Genomic DNA, 21613 nt, shown 5'->3' with positions numbered 1-21613 from the left:
CTCTTACATTCTTCAATCATACTGGTATAGTGCATCCCCGCCTCTTGAGCGGTTCGACCTGTCACGCCAGCTGACGGCATATTAATTTCATAGAATGGTGCGTGGGTAACTCAGAGCATTTCTGCATCCTACATTCACTTCCTTGGTCGATTCTATCGAGCCTCAAAAGTTATTTCGTGGAGCCCCATTTCTGACATCTTAAGTTGACTGTTATATATTCACACTGTAGTCGGGGAACTACGATTACCCTCCTGCCTCTCGCCGTGTCCCTCGCGCAAGTCGAACTTCCGACAGATCTCAGCCACCTACTGAAAATCGCTTACAACATCTGAGGGATTTATTGAGCTCTGAGCGTCATCTGGATAGTTCAGCGACTACCCGCGCTTTGGAGATACTCAACCAGGAGATAGAGGAATATCGTTCCAGTCGAGCCCGCAACTGGACCAGCTTTGAGCAAGCTAGAGAAGCTGTAGATCGTCAGATCCAACTTTTGCAGGCAGCCACACCTCACAGAGAGGAACAGACGCGCAGTGCTGATCACATAGGCTACCCACGACTAGTGACACAGAGGTCCTCAACTATCGATGTCGCGGGATTGAATCCTAGCACAGCTCTTTCAAATTCCATACGATCAACTAGTGACGGCAGACCTTCCAGACGTCGGCCCATGCGACATCGACTCCAAGAAGGACGAAACAGAGCTCCCGAGGCACAATCCCTTCTTGACGAGCTCGTACCGCTCGATGAAACAATTTCTGCGATGCCGCTAGAACCAGGCACCGACCTGCAGGGGGACAGTCGGAGGGCCAAACGCAGAAAGCTCGAGTCAGATGATAAAAGAGAAGGGCCCCAAGCTTTCCGCTATGGCCATTATGGCCAAGTAGTACCTGGGGCTCTCAAAATGGAAATCAAAATGTGCGACGGCGGGACATATGATGATTCTGACGGCGAGAATTCGTGGCCAGAGAACATCTTGCGCAATGATTCAGCTGTCTACTGCACAAAGTCAGATCGATGCAATCTTATTCTAAAACATCGGGGAGACGCCCCCTTCTGCTTGAGCAAGATTGACATCAAGGCTCCAAAATCTGGATACAATGCTCCGTATGTCCCATCTCGAGCAGTCACTCGTGCACTTGTCTCGTATCTACTGACCGTTCTCTTTAGAGTCCAGGAAGGAATGGTGTTCGTGTCTATGGCGTATGATGATGTCTTGGCACGTACCGCCGCGTTCAAGATTCTTAGGCCGGCCCCTCGCCGTTCTAATCGGAGCAGACGTACTGGTCTGCAGCCTTCTGAGGCATATTTGAACGCATTCCGGACGCCTCTTCAGACTTTGGAAAGAGCCGTATTTGGAAATACAGATTCTCCTTCGGATTCTGATAGCGACATCAGCACCATAGCAGGCCCCGATGCACCCGATCCCATGGCTGAGTTTCAGGTAACGACTGAATATGATGGTGTTTCTGATAATGATGATGGCTGTGATATGGACGATGAGGATGATGCGGATGATGTTGACGGCTCCGAAAGCGATGAGAGTGAAACTGAAAGAGGGGTTGCTTCCGACGAGGCTACCTTTTACCGGAGACGTGATGAAATGCTACAGCGTATAGAGGCCGTGGAATGGTCGTACGAGATGGAACAGCGCGGGCTCGAAAGGCGGCGTCGGATCCCCAATCGTGTCGAACCTGCTGCATCATCCGCGCCCCTAGAGTCTCGACCTGTAGGCCCATCATCTCCGCCTGTGTTAAAGCCCCATGCTCGCTTCTTCATAGAGCGAGCAAAGAGCATGGTCAGCATCAAGTTTGATCCACCGGCGTACGAATTCCGAAATCCTGTTGAATCCCATCACTCAAAGTTCGCTGACCATCCTCAATAGCTCTGGCAGATACATCTTGATCAAGCTCTGGAACCCCCGCAACGATGGCAATATCGATATTCGGAGTATCATTACGTACGGCTTTGCTGGTCCTCGATTCTTCCCCGCTGGAGAATTTAGGTAGACGTCCCATCAGGACAATGCGGTAGCCCAGCTCAACAAGCAACATTTCATGCATAACTTCGAAGTGTCCTCTCCATCCATTCTGTCCTCCTACAGCCTCGTTTCCTTTCAGTGAGCCAAAGAGTCATTAATTGTTCGTGTAAGCACACTATGTCATCCCATTTTACCAAAAGCGATAGAGGTCCAAAATTCGTGGGTCGGGATGGCGTTTACGTTACGGGTCTAGGTTGTTTGCGTACCTCTTTATGTATTCCAAATTTCGCAAATTGTATGAGTGTACGGACGGTGACCATGAAAAGAGGAAAGTCAGAATTCAGAGGATATGTAACGTTTGATTACATGATACTCCACGGTATTTCCATAAAACGAAGTGCAAAGCCCAAGCGCCGCAAGTCCACCATACAGTTCAGGTCAATCATTCTGATCTTATGCCAGGTCGAGCGTCTCTCCTGCGCGGCAGAGGCACTAAACGCCATGCGGAATCCGCGTTGGGCAGAAAGCCTTGCAAGGAGTACGACTGTTCCCTGAGGGAAATGTAAAGATCGATTTGCCGCGACGACAGGTGGCATGACTCACTGTGACGGGGAGCAGTCCTAAATCTATGCCGAATAGCTGACATCGCGCATAATTCCTTGGATCGAATTAGCGGAGACTGCTCGACCACCTCAGTTGCCGGAACAATGCAAAACCCGTCGACAAGTGGTATTTCGATGCAAAAGAGGCAGCGCGAACCCGGGGTATCGCCCGAAGCAGAATATTAGAAAGAGCGGTATAGGAAGAAGTGGACGCTGTAAACCAAGGCCAAGACCGTCAAAAAGCTGTAAACCATCTCGGCAGACAAAATCGACCGTAATCCTATGTACATCAACGTCGGTCTCGTGTTCCCAATCGGAGGCAAAAGAGAAATGCTGAAAGAAGAAGCGGAATCCAACACGCTATTAATGAGTTTGAATGTCAACTGAATAACCCCAGTGTTCCAGACCTATGTCTGTCGAATTCGATGCTCGTTTCATCCCTCGTGCAAGAACGTCCAACGCCGAACCTTATACGTGAACGTAAATAGTCAACCAAAAGATGCTCCTCAAATCCGAATCCAACTCCGTAAAAAATGAGCCGTGTGTCCAAAAGTATAAGCGTAAAATGCGGCAAATATGCATGAGCATCTAGATGACGACAACATCTCCTTCAGCGTCTGCTGGGTCAGAGGCCATCATATCACCATATTTGCCCACGGACATGAGCATTGAATCATCGTCAAGGTCAATAGCACTATCGTCATTATTGGGAGCGTGAAAGCTGGCAATGTTGTCAGCGATGCTAGGCGGCTTTTCAGTCTCCACCGAAGCTTGATTTGGGCCTGCGTCTGACGGCGGTCGATTGAGCGATATACTGGGTTGGGGATTCACATCCGCGGATGAAGGACTTGTAGTGGACCTTGACCGGTCACTAGCCTGCTGCGCATCAGAGGCGCTAAAAGGGTCATTCTTCTCATTAGATGGTCCGCTGGATTGTTTCAGCAGAAAATTGGGCGGACCGGGCTGGTCAGAGGCATAACTCATGTTTTGCAAGGTGCTCGGTGTGAAACGCATAAAACCATTCTTTTCGGCCTGCCATAACATCATCTCGTGAAAGAAAACTTTCGTCATCCACCAGGCGCTGAAGCTTTGCGCACCGCCAAGGGTCAATCGACGGAGAATGCAATCCCATAAGGCGTCGACCTTTTCGATGATGCATTGCGTGCGATGGTGGGGAAATGCGGAGGATAGGTTTAGTATAAAAGATATCCACTTATCCGGAAAGTTGTACTCCTCGCCGGCGGACGCCTCGACAGGATATTTATGAGACGCGCGATCCGCTTCCGTGTCTGGCTTTGTAAAGAACGGGTGAGAGGCAGAGGGGTTCAGGTCGTCCACAGGAGTTAGCAGAGCTCGGACGTCATGTTTCAGTATCTGCTCTGCCGCCCGCTCCGCGCATGTGGGAATGTTCGCTCGTGAGATCATCTCCTTTGGATCAACAAGCGTTTTAAAATCGAACCACATCTGGTTCCTATTGTCAGGATGGCACAGCCATGCTGCGGCCGCATTGGCTGATTGGTTTACATCAAGCATGTGCCTGAGCAGATTGCAGAAAATATGGGCCGGTATTAACCTTGCCAGGCTGACATGTGCAGGTTGCGCTTTGAATGTCTCACCAATATGAGCAGTCAGCCGTTGCGATATCGAGCTAAAAGCGTCCAGGACAAGTTTGGGAACAACCTGCGTGGTGAGTGGTGCCACGAATGCAATCATCTTCTGGTACATGAGCCAATCACACTCCTTGATCCAGGGAGCGAGGTTTGGGTGTGTCAGCAGCTTCTGTACTGGAACCGTCAAGGTCCCATGAAAAGCGGAGAAATAGCGGAGGAGGTTCCGCTCCTTGCAGTAGCGGAAGCTATCAATTACGGAGATACAATGGGAGCGGTAAAGGGCTGCAAGAGCCGCCGCTACCTTAGTGTCAGTATTGCCGGGAAGATAGCCCCGTATATCAGGCAGTTGGAAGGAGTCGTTGTCCACAGACGTGCCCTCGGCGGACGGTAGGTGGAGCATCTGATGAATCATTTTCCCAGAATGGTTTCCGACGTTCTCGAGCGTAATGCTGTGGTCACCGTTGGAACTAGTCGTGTCTTGGCAGCTACACCCTGCGTTCGAGGAACTCGTTGAGAACCTAGGTGTAAATGACGCAGTTGGTGAAGGAAACACTGCGGTATCTGTTGGCGGCGGTGGTAGAATACTGGAACAACATGTAAGCTGCTTCTTCCCGGACTATCAAGTATGTAATTGACAAACCTCTTCTGCATGGCTCCGTCAAGTTTGTTCTCTATGCTACCACCAATTTGGCCATTGGTGATCGACGAGACCTGCGGGTTCAACGGCGGCGGCTTTTGCTGTTTTTCCTCGATGACCGTTAAATCCACATAGTGGTACTTGGATTCTCCACGAACACCAAGACGTCTGGTTTGCACATTCGGAAATATGATGCGCACGAGTTTACCAAAAGAAGCCGGATTCAAGACTGAAACACGTTCGGTGCCACATTTCTCTGCATAGCAACAGTAAACACGGTCTCGTCGGACGGAACCGCTGCTCTTCCGGCAATTCTCTTTCAACCTAAGCATCCATGAGTACTGATTTCCTGCCGATAACAATGGGAAACGCGCGTCCGCTTACCAGATCATGGCAAAGACCTGCTTAACTTTCTCGGCCTTGCCCCCAGCCCCTTCATGTTTCAAAACCTCTGCCGCCATTTGCTTGAGCGAATAGCCTTCGTACTGACGGAGCAACTTTCGCAGTTCATTGTCGTTCGCTAGGGATGAATTGGAACCTTTCTTCTTCTTTGCACCAGTCTCCGAGTTCTCATTGTCTTCCAGCACATGCTCTGGCAAGTGATTTTCAATATTATTATCGTAAATCGCTTGATACTGAGGGATCGGCATGGCAGGCAGACCGTGATGCGACAGGCCTGAAGGTATGGAATGGTGAGAGAGGCTATGCCCGTGCATCGCATGGCTCGGAAATTCCTCTGCCCTAGGGAGCACTGAATGATGAGGATCTTGGAGTGTTGGATCGAGCGAGGTGCCATTCACGGGATGCGAGATCTGCTGGCCAAACCGGATAATGATGTCTTCAGGATTACTCGCGAAGACATTGTGACCAGCGGCAGATTGGGAGGGCATGAATTGCGAAAACCCATCGGTGATCTGCTGGTCCTGTGTTTGTTGCGTGGTGCTGGAATGGATACTGGCGGTTGATCCTCTAGACCTTGGTCGGCGGCTGTTTCGTGAAACCACAGCTTCTGACCGCGCTCGCATAGGATCTGCCGTGCCAGGACGACTATGCGGTCCTGCTAACTGTGTTGTTTGCGATGCGACACTCGAGCATTGAGATGCCGCTCGCCCTGTTTGTTTTGACTACGGATTAGCAACACCGGACGGAAGGCGGAGGCTAAAAGAGACAGGCTAGCGGCAGGGCAGTAACGACGAGAGATCAGATGAAAAGTAGAGGCCTCAGATCACCGAAAGAGACGCAGGAACATCTTACCCATCTCATGAGCCATAGTGGAGGGTCTGCTACACACTACCCGACTAGGTGGTTGTGTTTTTGTTAGTTGCTGGGTGCGAGTAGGTTGGTAACCACGGGCAATGGTGTCTGTTTTGATGATCGGGTCTACAGCCACCTCAACTCAATCACTCGAACTCACACCACAGAAGACCGATGGAGGAAAAAGGCTGGAGGGTTAGCTTCGTGATTTCGGAGATGGGTTCGTCAAGACATGAAATCAGGTCGTTATAGCAGTCGCAAACACGCTATCGAAGGCTCATAGTGGCCGTGGTTGCAGTCTGGTCATAAGTTTTGAGTGTGCAAAGGTGGAATAAACAGAGGCGGCGGTTCCTCAAGCAACGGTCACGTGCGGATTAGGTAAGGATCATTCCTCAGGCAGATCTCCAAAACAACAAACCATTGGAATGGAATCTCAAAGTGATGATCACCGTTTATTCATAATTCGTCCATCAGAAGATAGTAGATTTGGCCTGTTAGCAGTGAGACAAATTCAAATTCCTGGGGAAGTTGCTAGCACTTACTGAATAGCTGTGCCCTTGTGACAGCAAAGTGGTTGTAGGATAGGACACAATATACTCTTGACATTATTTTGCTCAATGACAAGGAATGATCGAACATAATCAATATCGCAAGGTACTTAGAATGACATTATGTAGGACCAATAGTTTACGGTCTGATGAGTCCAGATCGGATGTCTCACTGTTTTGGGAGACAAGGATTATATACAGGTCCCCAGGCTGCACTAGGAGTAGCATGCAACCACCTTTTAATCGAACATGGGTCTGTTTCTTTTCAATTTAACTACGTAGATACAAGTGAAATCAAGCGGGGTCGAATATTTATTTAGTCTAGTCACTGATCCATTTATGGTTGAACTTGAGCGTTCAAGGTCATCTGAATGAACATAATTCGGCCAGGGCGAGCCAGGGACAGGATATACAATTACAACAAAACGGATGCATCCAATTTCACCCGTCTCAGTCCTCGAGCGAGACATCCCACGTTCCAGTTGATATATATACCTGCATGCCCGAGGCTTTCAATGGGACTGATTGCTCATCCAGTGACTATGGAGGAGATGATCCGCCGCAAAGACAGCTGCAGCGACGAGATTGACGTAGCCAGAGATATAGTACAATCTGGGTCTTTACAAAAGGGATAAACAACGACAAAATTTACATATCGAAGCTAATTACTTCTTATCAACTCTAAACAACGAGAAAGGAAAAAAAGGAAAGGTACATTTGGCCAAGGAATACACGGACAAAAGAAGAGACCGTCCTGGGGGTAATAATAGGTATGAGGAGTATAAGGTACCCTAATGCAGTCACGCACCACCTTGCAATCCAACATTAACAGGCCCAAACCAAGCCACACTGCCTGAGGGACAAATGGAGAACTCTTTCACTGGGAGTCCATCTAGACCAGATCCCGCTTGACGAACTCAGCGAGCAGAGTCTTACCAAGATGGGCAGGGCTTCTCTCCACAGTGACACCGGCGCTCTCGAGGGCCGCAATCTTGGAGTCAGCACCACCCTTACCACCGCTGACGATAGCACCGGCGTGACCCATACGACGACCGGGAGGAGCGCTAATACCAGCGATAAAACCAACAGCGGGTTTGTTGTGCTTGTTGTTGGCCTTGAAGAACTCGGCAGCATCCTCCTCGGCGCTACCACCGATCTCACCAATCATGATGATACCGTCTGTCTCCTCATCCTCGAGGAAGATCTTCAGGCAGTCAATGAAGTTGGTACCGGAGAAGGGGTCACCACCGATACCAACGACGAGGGACTGGCCGAGACCGGCCTGGGTGGTCTGGTTGACAGCCTCGTACGTCAGGGTTCCGGACCGAGACACAATACCGACACGACCACGCTTGTGGATGAATCCAGGCATGATACCAATCTTACATTGGCCCTACGACATAGAAAGGAGTACATCAACACGCCGCACGACCTAGGAATATCACAAATTCGGATGCGAATGAACTTACAGGAGCGATGATACCAGGGCAATTGGGTCCAACCAGACGGGTCTTGTTCTGAGTCTTCAAGATATCCGTGATGCGAACCATGTCTGTTGATTCCGAGTCAGTTATTGCGTCAAAAGAAGCTATATTGCGCGGAGCAAAGAGACTTACCGTGCTGGGGAATACCCTCGGTAATGCTGCGAAATGCGGAACATCGGCGTCAGCGATGCTGATTTACGGCGTTTTCTTGAAATGGGAGCACAACTCACCAAACAACCAAGGGAACCTCGGCCGCGATAGCCTCCTCAATACCCGCAGCGGCGAGAGGGGGACTGGAATATATCAGTATCAGTCATTCCGATAACGACGGAAACGGGAGATTATGATTCCATACGGGACAAAGATAGCAGAGGCAGTGGCACCAGTTTCCTTCACAGCCTCGCTGACATTTGCGAAAACAGGTCTATCAAGGTGCATCGTACCGGCCTTCTTGGGGTTGGTACCACCGACAACCTTGGTTCCTGGGAATTGTAAGCTCCTGAACTCCTGTCGTAGACCGGCACAACCAAGATCAAGGGGTTAATCGTAATGTACCGTAGGCAATGGCTTGTTCGGCGTGGAAACTGTTTGTAGCGGAAAAAAAAAAAGCAACGTCAGCATCTTTGTATGGATCTGAAATGGGAAGGCAAGATATCGCCGCAACATACGTTCCCTGCTTTCCAGTGAAACCTTGGAAGAGAACCTTGGTGTCTGCATTAATGCGCAGGTTGTTCACGGTCTCAGAGTAGATCGAGCTGCCCTGGCTGTAAGCTCGTCGCTGCACAGCAGCGGCATTCTGAAGGGCAGAGAGGGTACTACGGCGGAAAGCCTGCATAGTTGCCTATGAGATGCAAAGGATAGAAAAATAGAGGGGAGAGTGCACCGGTAAGTGTGCTAGAAAAGAACTGAAGATCTGGGGAAGCTCTGCAGAATATATCAAAATGACATGGGACACTTCAGCAGGAAAACGCGCCGGGATGGGTTTGGGGTTTGGACTTTTCGGGACAAAGCTTTAAGCGGATCCGATTTGTCGCGGCGGTCGGGTTGGCTCTCTTGGCGATCCTTTTTTCCCATCTCTCTCCTATCAATTTAATACCTGAGCACATACAAATATTGCCGATAACAAATCTGCCCCTCCGTCCAGCGGTATCGTGACTATTCCTTCATCCTAGCTTATCTAGCTGGGAAGATTAGTATTGGACTTTATAGTACCATTCAACTCTTGCATTGTGATTTTAAGGGTCTATTTTGATCTGCGATCGTCGCAGTAATCCATTTCACAATGGCGACCCTCACCATGACAATGCCGCCACCATCCAAACCCAAGAAGGGCAACGAGAAACTTCCACCAGAAAATGAACGTTATATGCGAGCTTGCTCTGATATTGCAAACGTGCTCATTCAGGAATATGAAGCGCAGAGGGATTCATCCAAACCGAGGAAAGATATCAACCTCAACAAGCTGCGCGGCCAAATCGCGAAGAAGCATCGCCTGGCTACGCAACCTCCCTTGACAGCTATTATCGCCGCCGTGCCGGAACAATACAAGAAATATATCTTACCCAAGCTCATCGCGAAGCCTATTCGGACGTCGTCGGGAATTGCCGTTGTCGCCGTGATGAGCAAACCTCACCGTTGTCCGCATATTGCCTACACCGGTAACATTTGTGTCTACTGCCCTGGTGGACCTGATTCGGATTTTGAGTATTCGACACAGTCATATACTGGCTACGAGCCGACATCGATGCGCGCTATCCGAGCACGGTACGATCCGTTTGAACAAGCGAGAGGTCGGGTTGATCAGATCAAGTCTCTCGGCCATAGCGTGGACAAAGTGGAATATATTGTCATGGGTGGCACATTCATGTCTCTTCCGCCGGATTACAGAGAATCCTTCATCGCTCAGCTTCACAATGCGCTGAGTGGGTACCAGACGGACAATGTTGACGAGGCTGTTCAGGCAGGCGAAATGAGCAACATAAAATGCGTGGGTATTACGATCGAGACGCGGCCTGATTACTGTTTGGATACTCATCTGAGTGATATGCTTCGATATGGGTGCACGCGATTGGAAATTGGCGTGCAAAGTTTGTATGAAGATGTTGCGCGGGATACGAATCGAGGCCATACTGTCGCTGCGGTGGCAGAGACATTCAAGCTCGCCAAGGATGCTGGGTTCAAGGTCGTTAGCCACATGATGCCGGATCTGCCGAATGTCGGCATGGAACGGGATCTTTTCCAGTTTCAGGAATATTTTGAAAACCCAGCCTTCCGTACGGACGGTCTGAAGATTTATCCGACACTGGTCATTCGGGGTACAGGCCTGTATGAGCTTTGGAGGACGGGTCGCTACAAGAACTACACCCCCAACGCGCTGGTAGATCTTGTCGCTCGAATCCTTGCGCTAGTACCTCCGTGGACGCGTATCTACCGTGTGCAGCGAGATATTCCCATGCCTCTGGTCACTTCCGGCGTGGAGAATGGCAACCTTCGAGAACTGGCTTTGGCACGCATGAAAGACTTTGGTACAACATGTCGTGATGTGCGCACCCGCGAAGTTGGTATCAATGAAGTAAAAAACAAAATCCGCCCCTCGCAAGTGGAGCTCATCCGTCGAGACTATACTGCCAACGGTGGTTGGGAAACGTTCCTCGCCTATGAAGATCCTAAGCAGGATATTCTCATCGGCTTACTGCGCCTGCGAAAGTGCAGCACGACTCACACTTTCCGTCCGGAATTCACTGGCCAGCAGACGAGTATTGTGCGAGAGCTCCACGTATATGGCTCTGCGGTACCGCTCCACGGCCGCGATCCGCGGAAGTTCCAGCACCGAGGATTTGGAACCTTGCTAATGGAGGAGGCCGAGCGGATCGCGCGAGAAGAACACGGAAGCCGAAAGATCAGCGTCATCTCGGGAGTCGGTGTCCGCAGCTACTATGCTCGTCTCGGGTACACACTGGACGGTCCTTACATGTCCAAGATGCTCGACCCAATTGAAGACGAAGAATTCTAACTCGGATAAGCACGATAGCGTTTTGTCTTTGTTTGATGTCGAAAACTGATATGACAATGGATTCGAAAAGTTGAGCTCTCAAAAAGTCGGGTTCTGCCGAGAGTACATGGCATCATTGGGTGTTTTCAGGCGTTTCTTGCATCATGGCGTTTAGTGGTTCGATGCATTACAATCTCGATCCCGGTACATGTCTTAACCCCTGCTTTTCATCATTGGATGTGAATATGTTGATAGTCCTTTTGTTCTTCCCAGTTTCCAAGACCTCGAAATGATAGAGTTGGATACTGTTTTGTGCGAGGCCCAGTTCTGCTATCTGTAATTGTCCCTGTGACAGTAAAAAATAGATTTGAAGCAGCTCTATGTCAAACACAACGACACAATATGTACTCCGGACAAACCACGGTAAAGAAAGTGTGCTCTAAAATCGTCGAGGACAGATACCGTTGAAGCAAGAACACCACACCTGATTAAAGCAATCACGGACATCACAATCGCCGGAACGAAGGCTCAGCAGATAATGTAATCGTCATCTGATCGACAGCCGTCGTGAGCCGAATCGGAAGAGATACACACATTCATGAGCGTCCCCAGAGGCACTTGACATATCCCTTTGTTTCGTAAGACGGACATAAGTCAAACGGCGAGTTCCATGTTTTCTTGCGAGGAATATATAAGAAATTGTCTAGCTTAGCGATATAGCACCTCCCCGGCGGCTTCTCGTGTGCAGGTAAGCCTGGAAGGCACAGAAAACGAAGAAACACTGCCGACGACAATGTGTCAGCACATCCACTCCATAGTACTTGATGCGCAGGATGGTGGTGCGATAGACTTACAGCGTATATGACCACCGCGGTGAAGATCGAAGCAGCAACTGCACCGCCATCTTCGGGGTCGCTTTCCGATCCGACGAATCCATGGTGTTCGCTCTGGATACGTCGTTAGCAGGCCATCACAATAATCCACTGTTCTCTGTGATCGGAGCCAAAGGGGACTGAGGTAGCATATATGGTTGTTGAGCGGATACGTAAGGCAGCAGACGAACCTTGTATAACGATCCGAGGATGGACAGAATGACAATTGCGAAGGCGGAGATGACCACGCTGTATCGGACGTATTTGTTAGTATTTTGATTCTGTTCTGGACGGAGACAATGACCTTACCAGGACCAGGCATTTAGAACCGATACAACGGGCTTCATTTTGACGTTGTCGTGACCAGAGGTGCGATAAGTGATTGATAGACGTCAAGCAATGCGGTTTGGCTGAGAGGTCGACTTATCCTCGCAACGATCGGCAATCGGCCTGTAAGAGACAATGGAGGTGATATATTGAATATGAAGTCGATTGCGAATTATCGGCTTCGCTCATGAGAGCTCGAATAATGGAGATGCAGGAGCTTTTGATGTTTGTACTCCGTATGGTCTGCCGCTTGCACTCCAGAGGGGAGTCGGAGAGCTCAGGTAGTATTGATCCACCTTAGCCGCATTTGGCATGTGAGGTCCAATGAGCGTCGTCTGCTCGCCATTTTCCGTCATCCACTGGCGAAAGCATCAACATCATTTCCATCTACAAGAATGACTAGAATGCTGGGTTCTTCAATTGATCAGACGGCAATGTACATGTTGGATCTAACATTCTCAAGATGCCTATTAGGCAGACTCAGAACTCCATGTACTCCGCCAAAGGGAGATTTAAACCCGCTCGTGTACAGGAACATCAGCCAGATGCATGAGGATTACAGAAAAATGCTCGTCTGTAGAACTTAATCAAAGGATTGAATGTTTGTCACTGTTGGCCGCATTTTCAGTTGACTCCTAGCTACTACTAGAACCTGCCGTGGCAGAGAGTTTGATTGAGCTTTAGGGTTCTTATTCACGAGGCACACCAAGCTTCTACCGAGTAGTAAGAAGCTGGCATTGAACGTCTACCCCCCGGCTGAGCCTCCGAAGAAGGAAAATGAGAAGAAAGACAAAGGAGCTCACTATCCGGATGCGAAAGAACACCAGGAATCCGAAGTCCAGGTGTAAATGCCGGATAGCAAAAGAAGCTTGGATTTCGTCCATTCTCATTCTGCGGTGCAACACCTGATCGTTCGCGCCGGCCATGAACACGAGACTTCATCCTCTGGCTGACGATTCGACGCACTTACAGTTAATGAGAGGCACCTTTTGCTTCATATTGAACAGAGTTAGCTCATAAACACCTTATTGTACGAGTGACCCCCTCATGGAGCTTCCCAGTAGAGGTTTGCACTATCTGTATATATGCCAGCAAGAGTTTATGTATGATACATAATCAATGCTGTTGATTCCACCGCACACACTCATCGAACGTTACACCCAAGCCACCAAAGATATCCAAAGCACTACCAATAGTCAAATCGACCTTTCCGTTACTGCTCACTTGGACCTTTTCAAGATCCTGCAGACTTCGGGCCCCACCAGCGTATGTGATAGGTATTGAGCACCATTCGGCCAGCTTCGCCACAAGCTCTTCATCAATACCTTGCTGTAGCCCTTCCACATCCGCAGCATGAATGAGGAACTCGGAGCAATACGGCTCAAGCATTGAGATTGATTCTGGGGTAGGGTTAGCTTCGGTGCAGTGAGAAGCACAGAAATGAATTGAAGTATACCCTGGTTAATCTCCATTTCCGTGATAGTCTGCCAGCGGTTCATGGCCACGAACCATGTGTTGTCCTTCCTGCGGCAGCTGAGATCCAAGACCAGCTTGGATCTGTCACCTCCCAGAGCCGTGAGAACGGACTGCAATCGCTCAAGAGAGAACTTTCCTTCCGGGAAAAGGAAGGAGGTAATTATAACCTACATAGAGATGAGTTACAGATTCATTGTACCAAGCGAGAGCACAGATGGTTCGACCAAATACAGCCAGAACGAGAAGAAGACCTACCTTGTCTGCACCCTGGTCAATCCAATACTGAGCATTCTTGTCATTTATTCCCCCTGCAACCTGTAGCCCCCCCGGCCATGTACAGAGCGCTTCTTTTGCAGCTTCGTCGTTGCCAGGTCCGAGCATCACAACGTGACCACCGCGCAGTTCATGCTTCCGATATAATTCTGCGTAGTGACTGGCGGGGAGCTTTGATACGTAATTTGTTTTTAGGTCCGAATCTCTATCACTCAGGGTGCCCCCAACAATCTGCTTCACTTGACCCGAATGAAGGTCAATACAAGGCCGAAACTTGGTCATCTTGTCAAGTTCAATCTGTTCCCACAGAATGGTTTCCGGCAATAGTGGTAACACCCACAGTAGTCTTTGATAGGACGAGGGGCTGTGCTTATCTTATCGCACGTGACCGGAAGATGTCCGCAAAAAAAATGAAGCGGTAAAGGAGCTTCGGGGCGATGACCCAGATTCCACTTACACTACGCTTGCACTAAACAGACCAATTCAAAATGATCGGAAAACGAAAGAGAGATACAGCTGTTGTGTCAAGATCTTTCAAGACAGAAGACGAAGAACAGACCTCTACTGTCCCAGATACCTCTTCTGCTCATGACCTGTTCCGGAGATTCTTCGAGGCACAATTTGAGCCCTTAGAGTTGCCTGATGGACAGATCAATTGTGGGCAAGAGTCGCAAAAAGACGAGCAGGGTTACAATGATGGATCGGAGTCTGGGTCGGAATGGGATGGTGTGTCCGAGGAGGAGGAAAGCAACCAGGTTGAGGTTGTCGAGTACCAGGACAGAACCACGAAGGAGAAGGAATTACTGGACAAAAAAGCCCGGAAGGCTTTTATGGTATGTTTTCTAGATGGGAGTTAGAATAATACATGGTTAACTAAGCTCTACGAACCTGCCAGACCGCAAAGCCACCTACATTGTCTACAGAGTCGACAACCAGAAAACCTGCTTCCAAAAAGGCCAAGAACGAAAAGGAGGATGACGATGATGATGATGTTATGGATGCGGAACACCTAAAGAATGATCTTGCTTTGCAACGATTGCTCAAGGAGTCTCACCTTTTGGACTCCGCATCGGAACTTGCGCCAACCGGCAAAAACCGTCTGAAAGCTCTAGACCTGAGGATGCAGTCTCTCGGGGCCAAAACATCGCTCTATCAGCAGAATATGCCTTCGTCGCTCCGTAGGGGGATCAAAGCTAAGGCACTGACGAAGGAGGAGAAGCGACGACGAGAAGCTAAGGAGAATGGAATCATTCTCGAGAAGCCGACGCACAAATCGAAAGTCACTAAGGGACGGCGTGAACGTGGCATCGCAGGTCCTGGCATCGGAAAGCTCTCAGGTGGAACTTTGAATTTGAGCAAGCGAGACATTGCCGTGGTTCAAAGCTCGCGCCGCTCAATTAGAGGAGGCAGAGGAAAAACGAAGACAAGGGGACGGCGATAAGCTGAGACTCCCCAAGATGTTGGCACCTGTGTCGCCTAAGTTCGTTAACTCTCAAGGGTCTCTTACAAGCTGGCGATTGTCATGGTATCGATAGAGGTCGCGAAAGAGAAGGTTCAGCCATGGACTGCCACTGCTATCCCGGGAAGGCGCTGGATGACTCTCAAACTGTTTGCGAATTTCTCGATCCATTCCTTACCACTATCGTCGCCACTGGCGGAGCTATTGATCAATAGCATTAGCCATTACTCGAGACAGCATCGTTGAGGCACATTAGCTTGCGAAGCCATTCCACCGCTTTGCAGCAGTCGTTTCGCTATGTAACAGAGAGCGACGCCTGAAATTGATATCGCTCACCATATCGTCGGTTCATTCGGGTGCTTCTAGTTTGGGACTAATAAACCTTATTCTCCAGTCTTATTCTAGGAAATATTTGTCGAAGCACGTTCTAACATCTCAGTGGAAGTTTTGAGACTGTTCGAAAAAAAAAAAGTGGTCCGAACTTGTGCACTGTTCCTGATATGGTGAAACCTCCGCCTTCCGGGTCGCGATAGGACTGAAACGCCCCCTGAAATTCGAGAACCCTGTCGTTCACTTGTTTGGATTAGTTTGTGGGGCCGTCACTTTTTGGCTTGCTACTTGGTTGCTACAGAGTGCGAACTTTCACGGGGCAGAAGGAAGGAGTCTCCGTAAGACTCTGTCAAGGCAATCAAGAGACCTGTCCACCTCGACGTGGTTTCAGATCGCCCGAGGAAACTCCAGGCCCAGCTGCTGAGACTGCTTTTTTAGTCTTGACTAGTTAACTAGTTAACTACTGCATTATGATGACAAACATGACATTGATACTCCGTATTTTCGCTCCGAGTTCCACCGCCACGAAGTATCTTGACTCGAAATTCGAGTCTGTGTACGAATGAAGGTTACACGGTCTCTTGCGACTTTGCGAGCTATCAGGACAGGTATTGGCACCGCAATGCTCCAAACCTGAGAAAGGACCAGATCTTCCCCAGTTCTGGCTATGTCTGTGCCCTCCTTCGCCAATCGCCAGCAAATACTAGATCTAGACTACCTATTTGAGTGACGTCTTGGTACGTAGAGGTATTCCATCGCCAGAAAATCCGTATTTCTGACTCTACGACTCGTGCAACGCATGCTCATAGTGCCGTGAATGCAGATACCAACGGAAAACCGTAAGCTCAAGCACTCCGGCTCTCGCCATCTAGTCCGACTAAAGAATGGTTTGAGCTCTCCGCACAGAAGATGAAGTGCCTAGTCTCATATGGCTAGCTAACGATCTAATGCAAGTTGGAGGTGTAGAGGAACATGCCTTCCGGCCTTCTTGCCGTCGATGCACACAAGATGCCCAGATGTAATCATTGCGAGCCCCGTCCCGATTGCCACCATTTAACCATGTCTACCGTAGTGTGAGTACCATGATGCCATAGTATGCATATGCAATCCTTTTACTGGGGTACATGCAGGAAGAACCCACGCAGTCTCTACCAAGTATGATTGTCTAGTGTCTACAGATTTAATAATGTATGTTTTAACTCCGTCGCTGTGACTGCTCCAACGGCACCCTTCCGGTGCCTGTTTCAGAATCTGCAATAGACCCCTCTCGGCTCGTCGCACCCTTCAAGGCGCTGCCAACAGCGCAGTTAGTGGTCACCAGCAGACCCGCAAATCAGCCATCCAGTGGCATGAACACGAGTCAAGATCAAGACTCTAGATCTATCTTTAGTGTCGAGGACTCCATTTTGAACTGTAAGGAGTTTAAGGACATCCCATTGCTAGATAGGGAAATGGTTGATCGTCCATCGAGGCCATTGCTGGTCATGTTGACTCGCAGAAGGTGGAGAATTGGTCTATGTCTTTGTTTTGGATACGGTCTTAGTTTCTACCTGGAAGGCTGGGAGTGGTCCCAGTAGATGTAGAAAGTGGTACGGAGCAGAAGTGTTTATCACTTCCTGGTTACTAACATGCTTCGGAGAAGGAGCAGGATTCCCAACACGCGAGGGGGAAACAAAACAAACAAAACATATATGGCTAATTCTGAGAGTACTGACCAGAAAACAAGATGAGAGCACTGTCGATTATACTGAAGATGATAGCCAGCTCGGTGTAAAGTGGTAGAGTCAACCACCCAGGATACGTAATCACTGCAAGTAGTGCTCGATACCTCGCTTGGCATTCCGTGGATGGGTTATGGATACCCCAAGCATCACGATGTCGCGGTGTAAGACATTGTGGGTTGATCTAAGAGACAGCGCAAACTTAATCTCTTCCGTTTTGACATCCGAAATTTGGTTGTTTGAGCCTGTGGAGGGGCCTTTCAGTCTGTCAAAACAATTCGTCTCCCTAACAGCCTCATACCTCCTCATTGTTGGAGTGGGTCCATGAGCACAGGAGGCGATCAATGCAAAGTCTGCTGACTTGGTATGGCACCCCTTGGCTGCCAAACTTTTCTTTTCTAGCTTCGACGGCAGTCGCAACTTACTTGGAAGACATGTGGTTGACGGAGCGACACTACTAAGAAGAGAGTTTCTCGGATGTTTATCAGGATCCGGGATAGTCGATCAACCGAGGAGGATCTCCTGAGTCCCCAAGCGCTGACCGTGTGAGGGGAAACTTGGACAGCAGTGTTCTCACGGCGATCACTTTCGATTTTGGTGCGCAATCTTCCATGAATAATCGGGAAGGACGGCCTGAGAAGACTTCAAGAGGCGGGAAATTATTGGCGATAATCGATACCATGATATGCAGGTTCCGTCTAACCGAGAGATCGATATGTTTCCCCGCAAGTTCTTACCAGTTCTACGATGCAATAAGGAAGACTAAAAGTCACTAAAGTAAGGCACGCTGCGTCTGACCCGGTATGAGCCCTCTAGGCTGAGGCCCGAGGACGCAACCATCCATGCATACAAATTGATCGTCGCTTAACCTGAGGGTGAAGGATTCAAGTAAGAGAGAATTCGCTTCCAGACTTGAATTTGCGGGGGCAATAAGATAAACAGTTAACGAGCACTTCTTGCACTCTCACTGCGCTTCGCAGGTAGATACGGAGTCCCCTACGGAGTAATACAAGCGGCCGGTGAGAGATTAGTGATCAGCGATTGTCTCGATATTTAGAGCCTCGAAGTATCTCTTGTTCTCTACCCAGCCGTCCGATTTTTTCGCACTCGGGGAATTTTGCCGTCAGCTTTGATACGGGTAGGGTAGTCGAATCCACAGTACGCCCGAGCTAGGCAGCCTAGGCTACCTGGTTACCCTACTCCGTACTAGTATCGACATACTAGTTACACCATCATATCATCACTGTTCGTTCTTAAGGTTCTGGAACTTTTTCTAGTTGTTTCAGAGCGGGTGATCAAACTGCACATGCTGAGTCAAGTTACTTCGGGATATTACGAAAACGAGACCTATAGTCGAAAGTTTGTTAGTAAGTAGTAACTACTCCGTAGTACGTAGACACTACCTACGAAAGAAGTGCTAGGATACCTCAGTTTTCTGAACGCTGGGGATTGTGAAATGGGACTATTTTCGATCTAGGCTGAATTGCCTGATATGGAAAGAGTTAGGGCTTACCACGCTTGTTTCCCCTTTACCCCTGGTGGATCCCAGCCGGCAGGAAAGCCTCCGGCATCAACTTCCAAGTTCCCCAAGACTTCAAGACTACAACACATTGGACTACATCCGTATGTATGTACGGAGTAGTTTCAGGCTTTCTCTAGCCAGCTGAGAAATTTAGGCGACTAACCTTTGAGCCGAGGAGAAACCTCTCGAGTTCTGTCCAAAAACGGCAGACATCAAAACCGAAGAACAGCCTTGCATCTTCCCTTGAAGTACTCACTCCGTGCTATTCGAATCGGCGTTCGGGCCAGTTCCTGCCCATGCTGTCGAATCCCGGCTGAAAAAGGTTTACTGACTGTCTCGAGTCATGGCCTCATGGCCGCTTCGTTAGTCCTGTCTACTATGCAGATCTCCCCTGTAGCATACCAATCGCAACCTCCTTAGAACCGCACCTCCACACTCAACGGAGAAGCGTCTGCGCTTGGGTCGTGATCTACTCTGTAGGTATTCTCCTGTCTCACTCTCTGCACTCTTGAATAGTAGTAGTAGGAATTTAACTCACGAATCCTTCAAGACCGTCGGTTAAAACGGTGGAGTCTATGCAGTCTACCGCCTCTGGGTACCTGAACTTCGAAGCAATCAGTTGATATCATAACAGCAGCGATTGGACCAATGACAATTGCCATTGCTGCGTTATCGGACTTATATAACTAGACCAGGGGGTAGAGTTAGACTGCCGTAGGCCCGTGTGTGTTTTGAGATGGAATGAATTTCAATTTTAATAATAATATGATCAGTCAAAAGCCGAAGCTCTGTCCACAACTTCTGCAGAATGAGAGACTACAAAAGTATGGACGACCAGGGACAGAGAATGATGATTCAAGCAAGCACTCTAAAGATACCATAACGTTGCCGTTTTCTATCAACCTTATTGTACCAAGGCAGGTTAGCTTTGTCGATCATCGTTATGATCCAAGTTCCAACGGCCGAGTATGGACGAGTCTGACCAAGTAAGGATACATGGTATCTGACTGAATGGCGGACATGTATATAATATGGCATTGGTATGTGGCAATTTGTTGCCCTTCCTCACCTCAAAGTATCAAAGTATGCTTTGATGGGACGGAGTACGGAGTACCCTCCATAGACGTGTTCTGTGGCGAGGAGCGAGGGCCGCCACTACGATCATTGCTACGATGACACCTTCAAGTCACCAGGATCAACACGGAATCAACCTAAAGTCAAAGGAGCCCTTACTCACTTAATAATAATGACCCAATGTTCCGTACCGGCGATAGCCTGGATCAATGAATCTAGTAAAACTTATGGCTTGAGCGTTGGATGATATTTGCTTCAACGTTCCTCTGCTCAAGTCCGATGTTCTCTTCAGGTTGGTAGATTGACGAGTCATTTCCTTTGTTAATCTACATGAAGACGATCTCTTACCGTGGTATTATTGTCTACTGATCATCTCATACCTCGCTGGCAGGCTGCTGTTGTGTACACTGCAGAGTACCTTAGGTACATACATACATGGTACACCCATTGCCACTGCCAGTCTGCCACCAACCGGCTCAGGTCGGACCGGGATTTAGCGGTACCTCATTGGCTGAGGGTAAGCGCTCATCTGAATTATGAAACACAGGGCGGATGCTTCACATTTGTTTTCCCGCGCCAGTTTGAACTGAATGGAGGCTTGGCATTCTTGAATATGGGGCCCAAAGTTGACCAACCAACGGCACCTTCCCGAGTACCTGTCGATTCTTTGACTGACAACTGACAAGTTGATAGATCGCATGATTGCACTGATCATGACAAAAGTAGATCAAAAAGCACATACCACCAAGTAAAGGTAACTTCCTAGCTCTACATAGCTATCACAGGTGTCCACGATAGAAGCTTGGTGTGTTACGTGCTTTTAACTTGAGGTTATGGACATGTGATTGCCCCAATTTTGAGACTTCTGATTGCGCTCAGCGACCGCAACTTGTACGTGCACTGGATGCACATAGTTGAAAGAAAAGGGAGGGCACTTAATCAACGTAGCCGCTGAGATGTTCAGGCTTTTCTGTAAGGTACAGTAGGGAAGTCCTAACTCCGGACAGTCAGCTTGCAGACTGCACCTGCATCACTGCAGATGACCTCCATATCAAGATGCTATAGGCTGATTGAATGCCTGAAGATAGTGATCTCTTGATCAAAGCGATGATCAATGGCTGTAGCTCTTTTCTGACCTTGTCTACAAAGTAAATAATACATATTGATATCAATGCTCTTGGTGCACTACCAAAGCATCACTGCTTTACATAATTGTCAATGCTATTCCTTCTTTACCTTCCATGGAAAGCCCCTTATTTCCTCTTTTGGTGATATATCCGAAATACGGGCTCCGGAAGGGAGCTGGGTCCAATTTAGCTTCGTAGGTCATTGATTCCAGAATGCAATTGTCCGGTAGTCGACTTTGCCTCTCCCGATCTCCACTTCACTATCTTTTCGGCAGACTGGGTTCAAGCTGCAGAGAGTCCGTTGGATGTAGATAATCTACGGAGTTG

The 21613-nt window shown here is 48.9% G+C and overlaps 7 protein-coding genes across 7 annotated transcripts, besides 1 other annotated feature; 3 read left to right on the top strand and 4 right to left on the bottom strand.

Annotated features, from left to right (window-relative positions):
- Window positions 1-760: 760 nt before the first annotated feature.
- NFIA_036990 (uncharacterized protein) lies at window positions 761-2006 on the top strand (the record flags this gene model as incomplete). Its single annotated transcript, XM_001266023.1, has 2 exons — window positions 761-1821; window positions 1883-2006. The coding sequence occupies 2 exons, from the start codon at window positions 761-763 to the stop codon at window positions 2004-2006; spliced, it is 1185 nt and encodes a 394-aa protein (XP_001266024.1).
- Window positions 1455-1523: a microsatellite.
- Window positions 2007-3168: 1162 nt separating the features above from the next.
- On the bottom strand, window positions 3169-5852 carry NFIA_036980 (RFX family transcription factor; the record flags this gene model as incomplete). The annotated part of the gene is made up of 3 exons (XM_001266022.1): window positions 3169-4657; window positions 4831-5151; window positions 5212-5852. The coding sequence occupies 3 exons, from the start codon at window positions 5850-5852 to the stop codon at window positions 3169-3171; spliced, it is 2451 nt and encodes an 816-aa protein (XP_001266023.1).
- Window positions 5853-7521: 1669 nt separating this feature from the next.
- Window positions 7522-8948, bottom strand: NFIA_036970 (succinate--CoA ligase (GDP-forming) subunit alpha; the record flags this gene model as incomplete). Its single annotated transcript, XM_001266021.1, has 7 exons — window positions 7522-8022; window positions 8099-8181; window positions 8246-8271; window positions 8344-8406; window positions 8469-8595; window positions 8669-8697; window positions 8782-8948. 7 exons carry the CDS (start codon window positions 8946-8948, stop codon window positions 7522-7524), a joined length of 996 nt encoding a protein of 331 aa, XP_001266022.1.
- A 447-nt stretch (window positions 8949-9395) lies between these two features.
- On the top strand, window positions 9396-11126 carry NFIA_036960 (Elongator subunit ELP3; the record flags this gene model as incomplete). The annotated part of the gene is made up of 1 exon (XM_001266020.1): window positions 9396-11126. One exon carries the CDS (start codon window positions 9396-9398, stop codon window positions 11124-11126), a length of 1731 nt encoding a protein of 576 aa, XP_001266021.1.
- A 682-nt stretch (window positions 11127-11808) lies between these two features.
- Window positions 11809-12324, bottom strand: NFIA_036950 (uncharacterized protein; the record flags this gene model as incomplete). Its single annotated transcript, XM_001266019.1, has 4 exons — window positions 11809-11886; window positions 11960-12052; window positions 12169-12226; window positions 12287-12324. The coding sequence occupies 4 exons, from the start codon at window positions 12322-12324 to the stop codon at window positions 11809-11811; spliced, it is 267 nt and encodes an 88-aa protein (XP_001266020.1).
- A 1096-nt stretch (window positions 12325-13420) lies between these two features.
- Window positions 13421-14335, bottom strand: NFIA_036940 (1-(5-phosphoribosyl)-5- ((5-phosphoribosylamino)methylideneamino)imidazole-4-carboxamide isomerase HIS6; the record flags this gene model as incomplete). Its single annotated transcript, XM_001266018.1, has 3 exons — window positions 13421-13704; window positions 13761-13947; window positions 14036-14335. The coding sequence occupies 3 exons, from the start codon at window positions 14333-14335 to the stop codon at window positions 13421-13423; spliced, it is 771 nt and encodes a 256-aa protein (XP_001266019.1).
- Window positions 14336-14541: 206 nt separating this feature from the next.
- On the top strand, window positions 14542-15494 carry NFIA_036930 (uncharacterized protein; the record flags this gene model as incomplete). Its single annotated transcript, XM_001266017.1, has 2 exons — window positions 14542-14886; window positions 14949-15494. 2 exons carry the CDS (start codon window positions 14542-14544, stop codon window positions 15492-15494), a joined length of 891 nt encoding a protein of 296 aa, XP_001266018.1.
- Between the last annotated feature and the right edge of the window lie 6119 nt (window positions 15495-21613).

Source organism: Aspergillus fischeri, genomic scaffold (genome assembly GCF_000149645.3).
Source record: "Aspergillus fischeri NRRL 181 1099437636247 genomic scaffold, whole genome shotgun sequence".
Taxonomy (NCBI): Eukaryota; Fungi; Ascomycota; class Eurotiomycetes; order Eurotiales; family Aspergillaceae; genus Aspergillus; species Aspergillus fischeri.
This window is presented reverse-complemented; position numbering and strand designations above follow the sequence as displayed.